General features: G+C 46.9%; 1 protein-coding gene across 4 annotated transcripts; it reads right to left on the bottom strand.

Moving 5' to 3' along the window:
* Positions 1 to 3,639: 3,639 nt before the first annotated feature.
* Positions 3,640 to 9,036, bottom strand: KLHL33 (kelch like family member 33). Of its 4 annotated transcripts, none has more exons than XM_082384993.1 (4): positions 7,960 to 8,904; positions 7,677 to 7,844; positions 7,341 to 7,570; positions 3,640 to 4,577 (listed from the first exon to the last, which is right to left on the bottom strand). In XM_082384993.1, the coding sequence occupies exons 1-4, from the start codon at positions 8,838 to 8,840 to the stop codon at positions 4,315 to 4,317; spliced, it is 1,542 nt and encodes a 513-aa protein (XP_082241119.1). In that variant the 5' UTR covers positions 8,841 to 8,904; the 3' UTR covers positions 3,640 to 4,314. The 4 variants fall into 4 exon arrangements, with proteins under 4 accessions (XP_082241119.1, XP_082241120.1, XP_082241121.1 ...); XM_082384994.1 differs by lacking the exon at positions 3,640 to 4,577 and adding an exon at positions 5,007 to 6,903; XM_082384995.1 differs by lacking the exon at positions 3,640 to 4,577 and adding an exon at positions 5,007 to 5,204.
* Between the last annotated feature and the right edge of the window lie 552 nt (positions 9,037 to 9,588).

Raw genomic sequence — 9,588 nt, 5'->3', positions numbered from 1 at the left:
ACAAATAATAAATGCTGGAGAGGGTGTGGAGAAAAGGGAACCGTCCTACACTGTTGGTGGGAGTGTAAGTTGGTGCAGCCGCTATGGAGAACTGTATGGAGGTTCCTTAAAAAACTAAAAATAGAACTACCATATGATCCAGCAATCTCACTCCTGGACATACATCCAGAAAAGATGAAAACTCTAATTTGACAAGATACATGGACACCTATATTCATAGCAGCACTGTTCACAATAGCCAAGACATGGAAACAACCTAAATGTCCACCCACATATGAGTGAATAAAGAAGATGTGATTGAGATATATATATATATATATATATATATATATATATATATATATATATATATATATATAATGGAATACTACTCAGCCATAAAAAAAGAATGAAATATTGCCATTTGCAGCAACATGTATGGACCTAGAGATGATTATACTAAGTGAAGTAAGTCAGAGACAAGTAATATATGATATTGCTTATATGTGGAATCTAAAAAAAAAAAATACATATCAACTTATTTACAAAACAGAAACAGACCCACAGACTTCAAAAACAAACTTATGCTTACCAAAGGGGAAAGGGGTGGGGGGATAAATTAGGAGTATGAGATTAACAGGTCCGCACCACTATATATAAAACAGATAAACAACAAGGATTTACTGTATAGCACAGGGAAATATATTCAGTATCTTGTAACAATCTATAATAGAAAAGAATCTGAAGTTGTACACCTGAAATTGTACATCAATTGTAGTTAAATTTTTAAAAATTTCTCACCTCTTCTAGTCAATATTTTTGCACACTTATCCTCCCCCATTTTGGGTCAATCTTATTGCACACTTTTTATCCTCCCCCATTTTGAGTCAATAAATATCTGTTAAGCACCTATGAAGTGCAAAGACAGTATGTAAAATGTATAAAACGTGCCTTCTTCTCAAGGCTTCACGGTCTCATAAAGGAGACAGACATATGCAGGAGACACAATAATACAAGGCAAATTATGAGAAGTGTTATATTCTACTAAGGAACAAACTCAGGATTCTGTGGAGGAGGGACCGTGAGCAACTTCCTGGAGGGAGTAGACTTTGAACTGGGAAGGGTAGATCTCTGATAAGAAGCTGAGAGGGCAGTGAGTGCCTGGGGATTATAAAGACCCTTGGTTTCACCAGATTTTTCTTTTCCCTTTTGTGAATATTTACCTTTAGATTCACAGCTTGTGCTTCTATTCAGTCTATCCACTGCCAGCTTCAAAGAATCACCCAAGCAGTGATTTATGGACAGGCACCTATTCGGTTGCACTTGGCATCCCAGAGGAGCTTCAGATTCTTTTCCATTATAGATTGTTAAAAGATATTAATACCCTTTAACTGCTCCCACTTGTAGAGTCTAAGTATGAGTTTCGTGAATAAAGCCTACCACTCCATGGAGGTGAATCTACATTGGAGATGTGGCATAATAAAGACAGCAGGCTTGGAAGTCCTTCTACCTGTGTTTAAATACATGCTCAACATTTATAAACTGTGTGACCTTTGGTGAGTAAATTCACTCCTCTAAGGTTCAGTTTTCCTGTCTGTAAAATGGGGATAATAATAGCATCCACTTTTTATGGGTTGTTCGGCATTTAAATGAGATAATGCATGTAAAGCAGTTAACACACTACCTGGCACATAGCAAGCACTTAAACAATCTTAGCTATATTCTAAAATTTTTTTTTTATTTTTGCCTGTGTTGGATCTTCATTGCTGCGTGCAGGTTTTCTCTAGTTGCAGCGGTGCACGGGCTTCTCATTGCGGTGGCTTTTCTTGTTGTGGAGCAGTCTCTAGGTGCATGGGCTCAGTAGTTGTGGTGGCTCGCGGGCTCAAGAGAGCAGGCTCAGTAGTTATGGCACATGGGCTTAGGTGCTCCATGGCCTGTGGGATCTTCCCAGACCAGGGCTCGAACCCATGTCCCCTACATTGGCAGGCGGATTCTTAACCACTGCGCCACCAGGGAAGCCCTGAAACAAGCAGTTCTTCCTCCGTTATGAGAGAGTTGGCTTTAATCAGTGACAGTTTGCTTGAAAACTATGCAATGCATTGAGGCTCAGATTACCTGTCTGGTAATGAGTCAAGCTGGTATACAACTAGAAGACCTCTAGCTCCCTAAATGCCTTAGCCTGAGCTGGAGTCCAGATGAATCCATATCCCTATCTCAGGAGCAGTGTTAGTCTGGAGTAGCTGGGGATAAACCTGTAACCCTCTGTATGGCACTCATGGTCTCGGGTGCTACAGCACACTGGACACCCTGTTTGGCGTCATCTAGCTTGCTAATCTAAAAGGGTGTAGCCTGGAAATTTAATTTCAGAGTACCAGGGTACCCTTTTTGAAATGTGTGTAGAGATCCTTAGGACTATCCCAAGCTCTGGAGCTCATGACTATAATAACACTATGATGTTGATAGTACAGGTATTATCTCTATTTTATGGATTAAGACACTGGCATTCAGATGTTGAGAACAGACTTGAGGACACAGAGGGGGAAGGGGAGCCTGGGACATAGAGAGTAGCACTGACATATATACACTACCAAATGTAAAATGGATGGCTAGTGGGAAGCTGCTGCATAGCACAGGGAGATCAGCTCGGTGCTTTGTGACAACCTAGAGGGGGGGGATAGGGAGGGTGGGAGGGAGGCTCAAGAGGGAGGGGACATGGGGATATATGTATGCATATAGCTGATTCACTTTGTTGTACAGCAGAAACTAACACAACATTGTAAAGCAATTATACTCCAATAAAGATGTATATTAAAAAAAAAAAAAAGACACTGGTATTCAAAGTGATTAAAGGACTTACTCATGATTACCAAAAGAGCAATTGATTTGGGGCTTGAACCCAAGATACTGATTCTAATTCACTCTAATTCACACTCTCAAGCTATCCTTTTTTCAGAATTCTAAATCAGAAATACAGCTTATTGTATCTTGAATCGTCAGCCATAATAATAATACCGTAAACCTCTATCTCTCAGAGAAAAAAAGACTATAATCTCACCACTAATGACATATACATGTATTCATGCATGTATTTATGCATAGGCATGTATATATATGTAATGTATGTATATTTTTGTAGTTGTATTAGCAGAAGTTGTGATAAATTCACACTTTTCCACCTATGATCCCTTGATCCCAAGAGTTAGCTAGGATTTGGAATGTAGTCTGTGGCCCTGACAGAGTAATTATGTCCTAATTACTGTCCTGCCTGTAGACCTAACCTGTGGTGCTTGTCCCAGTGAGTCTCTTGGTCCTGATGTTATAAGTATGTCACCTGGAGACTGCTCTCATTGAAAAGCCTTCCTCTTCATTATCCAGACTATGCCACCTGCCTTGGCTTCCTACACTGTGTAAAGAAGGGTTTGAATTGCACTATCCAAAATCTCTTCATTCCATGGTTCTATTAAACAATCTTTCTATGCAGGTTTTCACTCTTTTGGTTGGACATTGTTGCTTCTACCTCCTGGACTGTCAGTCTGGATAAATAATAGCACTTAGTTTTGCAGCTAGTAGGATTTTTATGTGATTTTTACCCCCCTTTTTTTTTTTCATTTTTTAACCTTTTCTGTTATCGATTTTCCAGATGTCCAGGGCATAATATATATATATATATAGTATATTTGACAGGGAAAATATCTGGAGAAGAGACCAGTAAGGTTTCTATTTCAGTAGTTCAAAATTACATGATGAGTCGAGTGAAGAAAAAGATAAGAGGAGAGCAAGCTCAAGATGATTACAAAGTTTTGTGTCTAGGAAAAAGGAAAAATGATAGCGCCAACAAAGCATGATGAGTCTGAACCAATGATAGTGGTAAATCCAAGTAGAGGTGAGGGCTGCTAAAAAAACATAATAATAATATGACTAGAACCCAGTTGAGTCATTAAGGCTTGGGATAGAGGAGAGGTGAGCTTTCTGAAGAGGATCATGAAGCAAAGTAAGAAAAGAACATGGGCAACACAGAATTAGGCATAGAAGACTCATATAGTCCAACACACTTATTGGTATTGAACCTACACCCCCAGTTCTAACCAGTTCCTGAGTTAACCTTGAAAAGATGAGTGCAGGTGTGTAAATTCCACCCTCACCCACAAAGGAGGTTGAAGGAAGAGTCGGGGCAGGTAGTAGGGGAGTACCTAAAACACCTTGGTTCATTATCTGATTTACCAAAGATAAGAATCCTACATCTCTAGGAACTCACCAGACTGTAGCCTAATCCCTGGATTGCCATGATTGCCTGCTCTGTAGGAATGATTTCTGTCCCAATTCCCGATCCTAACTCTACTTCCCTTCTGGGGTCGAAATACTACCCTGAATCTCAGTGCACTTGCCCAGGGCCCCAGCTCGTTGCCTTGCCTGTATCAGGCCCCTCTCACTGAAGAGTGGTCCAAGAGCAAGACCAGTGTCCTGCTTCACATCAGAAACCTCCTCCTGTCTTCTCATTCTAACCACAATTTCAAAAATGGACTTCCCTCTTGGTCCAGTGGTGAAGACTCCGTGCTTCCCCTGCAGGGGGCACGGGTTTCGCATGCCGTGGGGTGCAGCTGAAAAACAAAAAACAAACAAAAAAACTAAGTAATGAAAGCTAGAGCCTTCTGCAGCTAACTACCCCCATCTACATAATTTTGGACCCTTGGCTGTCAGCTCTGCCTGGGATGGCACCGCACCCTCTTGGACACTATGATTTGACTTTCTGCCACCTCTTTGGATTGGAGAAGTAAGAAGAGTAGGAGAGTGTGCTATCTCTGGAGCCAGGGAAGGAGAAATTTTTAGGGTAAAAGCCAGTTTTCAAGCCAGCCAATTCCTGCAGAAAGATGAAAGAAAATGAGGACAGCCTTAGATTGTTTGATTTGGTGAGAAGTAGGTCATGGTGACAACGAAGGAGGATGGTTTCAGTAGTGTGGTGGAGACAGAAACCAAATTACAAGGGATAGTGAATGTTTTTTACAATAGAGAAACTCAGACAAGAATGATTCAGTCATGGTGAAACCTTTATTTAAGCCTGTCTTTGCATACAAATCACAAAGAGCGTGTTCACAGAAGTTCACCCTAAAGACTCAATCCTGGTAGTTTCTCAGTGCTTCTGATTTCCTTCTTCCCTGTCTTCTTCAATCTTTCTTCTCTGTTCTCTTATATAGCCTACTTACCCCTCCTCATTTTCAACTATGTTCCTAAACAGAGATATAGAAAAAAACCTTAATAAAATAATGAAATCTCAAAACAATAAACAAAAACATGTCAAGTCTCTCCTGGCCAGGATGAAGAAAGATGTGAGGGAGGCTCCCTCATCTCACCCTTAGCAGCATGAGAATCTAAATAAGCAAGGGTAAGAGAAAATTGACCTGTACAAAGAACTGGCCCTTCTTTGCCTTAAGCTGCTCAGGGGTCAGAAGTGGAAAAACCACACAGGAAAGACGTAGGGGAGTTGTGGAGAAAGAGAACATACAATTAGGTGAAAGCCACTGTCTTCAGGAAGGCTCCAGGGAAGAGAGTAGGCTGGAACAGCAGGAGAATTCTCTGAAGAATCCCTGGAATACTGACTTCCCCTTTGCTCTGGAGACACAGGGCACCACACGCCCCATTTGCTTCTTTCCTCTGACTGGAATGCCTCCCTCCTTCTCTGACTGGTGAGTTTCCAGGAAGCCTTCAAGATCCAGTTCAATCTACACCCATCTGATGATGCCTTCCTAACAGAAGTCTTCCCTGGACAGAGTTCCCTCCTCCATCATCTGGGCTCTCATATCTTCAACTACGAGGCATGTGAGGTACGCAGCTCTCGTGAGAGGTATGAGGCAAGTGTTCATACCTCTAAGTCCACTGTAAAACTTGTATTTGCTTACAAATCTGTGTGCTGGTCGGGAGCTCCCTGACCTTGGGATGCTTAGTGCCTCACATCATACCCGGCACACAGTAGATAATTAATAACTGTGAGGGAGAAAGGAGAAAAGATAGAAGAGAGCAAAAAAAGGGAAGGAAAAGCAGGGTGGAGGAAGACAGAGAGGAAACATCTGACTCAACTTTCCCTGGCCAAGAAAAAGGGAGGTGGATTCCAAAAACTCTGGAAGAAAGGGACAGAGGAAGAAACCACTTTTCTGGGCCTCCTCTGCCTCTCACTCTTCTCTCTGCCACTTCCTCTCACAACTTAGCACCTCACACCACACTGTACTGTTTTCTCTGCTGATCCCTCGATTCACCCCAAAGGGAAGGAAAGAAGCCAGCCAGGCTCCTGACTTCTCCCACCCCATGCCCTCAAATCCTGTTTCATCCCTTTGCCGCCATGGGCGCCTCCCTCCTTCCCCTCCTCGTCTTCCCCGCCTGCAGCACTCCCACCCCGTCGCCCTGGCATCTCCGTCCCCTGTGCTGTGCCGGGTCCAGACAGGAGCGTCCTCCTCAGATTGAAAACCAAGAGGCTCTTAGGGGCAGCCTGTGGTGTATGGCTGAGGAAACGCTAGACTGGGTCTACAAGTTTACCTGGGAAAGAACATTGTCAAGAGGGTCTGGGTGTCCCAGGGATTGGAGAGTAAAGAGAAGCAGCAATCGCAGTCCTTCCCCCACACTCCTCAACTCTTTCACGGATGACCTCTCCACGTTTTTCTCCTTCATCCACTGATCAGAATATCATTTTCCCAACTGACCTCACATGGCCCCTACACCTTGGCTATTGACGCTTCCTGACTGTCTGCCCAGCCAGATGCACTTTCCCCACCAAGAATCTAAACCTTGTACAGTTGCCCCTGGGTCTCCTCTCCTTACCTAGGTATTCAGCTGCCTCTCCTTCCCCAACGCTCTTCCCCTAGGGATTCCAGAACCACATTTTCCTCAATGCAGATCATATATACAAAAGCGCTGTGTGAGTTGTAAAGCACTGTGCTAGAATGAAATACGATCATGAATAAAGCCTTCTCTTTATCCCTGCCCCCATCATTTCTATCCTCTCAAAATGTTTCTTATCCCTTCCTCACACCATCCACCGCCGCTGCCCCTTCACCTGCCAGGTTTAGTTTTGTGTCCTGTGGGAACCAAAGCTATTTGCTGCACGGTGGGCTGTGTCAGGATGCAGGCAGGCATCTCAGCCCGAGGCCTCGGCAGAGTTCCCAGGCACAGCCATCGGCCCAGGCCAGGACAGAAGGCGTGGATAAGGTGGGAGGGGGCATAAGTACGGTGGCTGTAGCCCCCCAGCACCAGTAGCTCCCCCTGCAGCACAGCGCCTGCAGCCCCGACATGGGGCGAGGGCAGGGGGGTCAGGTGAGTCCAGCTATCAGTCCTTGGTTCATAGGCCTCAAAGCTCAGCAGGTCCCCAGTCTCACCTAGCCCACCCGCTACATACAGCCGCCCAGCCAGAGCAGCCATGACGTGGCCAGCCCGAGGTACCCCCATAGGGCTCAGAAGTGTCCCCGGCTTCTCAAGTCTGGGGTCATAGTGCAGCAACGAGGCCAGGTACTGGCCAGTCCCGCCGCAGCCGCCGCTCATGTACAGCTGGCCCTCCAATACAGCAGCTGCGTGGGCAAAGCGTGGCGCTGGAAGCGCAGGTGCCGGCCTGTGGGAGAACAGGGCAGGTGATCAGGCAACAGTCAACTTCAGTTCTCCTCTTCCGAGAGTCCTAGCCTCTCCCTGATGCCTGAAACACCCACTTCCCTGCTCACCTCCACATATTGAGCTTGGGGCTATAAGTCTCCACAGAGCTGAGGGCCGCACCACTGTCTCGTCCACCCAGGGCATAAAGCAGTCCATCCAGCGCCACCAGGGGGAAAAAGCTCCGAGCCTGGCACAAAGGTGCCATCTCCTCCCAGTCCCCTTGACTGGGGTCCCACCTGGACACAGTGGGACAAGAGATGGGAAGAGTGACCCTGGGAGTCTGCAGTTGGCTGAGCTGCCAACCTCCCGCAGCTGCCCGCCTTGGGACCGGCCGCTCTCAGGGGCCCATACCTGAGAGTCGAAGCCAGGGTGTTAGAGTGGCCGTAGAAATCCTGTCCGCCACACACGTAGAGCTCACTTCCGGCTAGGCTCGCAGCCCCGTGCCGAAAGCGCCCGGGGGCAGGCAGGGCAGGCAGCTGTCCCCACTCCACGGTTCGCACCAGTCCTACGCCGCAGCGAAAGGCCCGGGCCCACCACACTCCTCGGGACGGCTGTCTCATGGCCATGTCTGATCTGAGCCCGTCCCCGCCAATCACTACTAGTGCCTGGTCAGGCTCCCTCCGCCTCTCTTGTCCTGGAACCTCAGCCTCCACCATCAGCTGACGCAGCAAGTCCGGGCTCAAGGGTGGAGGCAGCCCGGCGGCCCGTACCCTCCGCAGCTCCCTGGTGGACATACGACCAAAGCGGACGCATCGAAGCAGGGCCTTGGCCTCTGACTCCTGGGTGTCAGGGTTGGCAGCTAGCCAACGCCGTGCAGCCGCAAAGGCCTCGAACTCCTCCAGCAAGTGTAGCTCGTCGCTGTCCAGGAGCTCAGCCAGGCAGGCGAGCGGTAAAGACGGGAAAGTGGAGCACAAAGCCACAGCAGGCAGGTGGGTGAGGAGGTAGTGACGGGCTTTGCTCCAGAGACTCTCCAGCCCAGGGGCTTCAGCCATGGGGATCAGGGCCAGGCAACGGGCAGGGTTGAGGCCTTGTGCCAAGGCTCTCTGGCACAGAGCCAGGCAGGAAGAGCTCTGGTACCGCAGAGCAGCCTGGGCGGCTCTCAGCAGTCCTGGCCACCTTGCCCGCACAACCCCAGAGTAGGCAAAGGAGACAAGGAGTTGCAGGTCCTGGGCAGAGATGGTATGCAGAGACACCTCTGTGCCCTGGGATTCCCTCATCCCGCTCAGGAGCATGGCCCCAAAGAACTCACTGCCACAGGCGAGGGCTGCTCGGTGCACTGCAAGAGGGAGAAGCAGAGGGGGACTCAGAGTGTTGCAAACTGCGAGGCACTCTTCTGACTTCACAGCCCCAACTTTGGGCCAACCACCCAAGACCACAGGCCAAACCACGGTATATGCACCAGAACCACGTGGAGTGCTTGTTACGTGAAGGTTTCACGGACCCACCTCCAGAGATTCTGATTCAGTAGCTCTAGACGGAGACCCTAGGAATTTGTTTTAACATATTCAAGCACCCTGCATGATTCTCATGTTAGTGGCCTGAAGACACTTTGAAAAACATTGCTTTAGTCTTTTTGATGCAGGCCAATTAGAGAAAGGGTCTTGATCAGTCAAGTGAAGATGCTACAGAGAACATTTGCTAAGAGGGGGTACAAAATAAACTGCAAAGACCAATGTGCAACTTATATAGGTCTTTCTATATTGTACACAGAATAAAGTTCTTTCCTCTACAATTATAAGAGCCACTGACATCAGCCATTCTGCTAGTCAGATTTTACTCAGAAAGTGGTACAACCCTCAGCAATGGCTGTGACCCACACTCATATAACTGCCATCTCCTCTTACCCAAGATTTACTGCTTGTAAACTGGAAACCTTCAAAATCACCTACTTCAATTGCTCCTTTTAAGATATGGAAACTGAGTGAAAGGGAGTGATTTATTTTCTATCTCCATGCAGTGGCTATCTGGGCAGATCACTGT

Source organism: Balaenoptera borealis (genome assembly GCF_965194805.1).
Source record: "Balaenoptera borealis genome assembly, chromosome: 3".
In the NCBI taxonomy this organism is placed as follows: Eukaryota; Metazoa; Chordata; class Mammalia; order Artiodactyla; family Balaenopteridae; genus Balaenoptera; species Balaenoptera borealis.
Note: the sequence above shows the minus strand (reverse complement) of the source record. Positions and strands in the feature narration are given on the sequence as shown.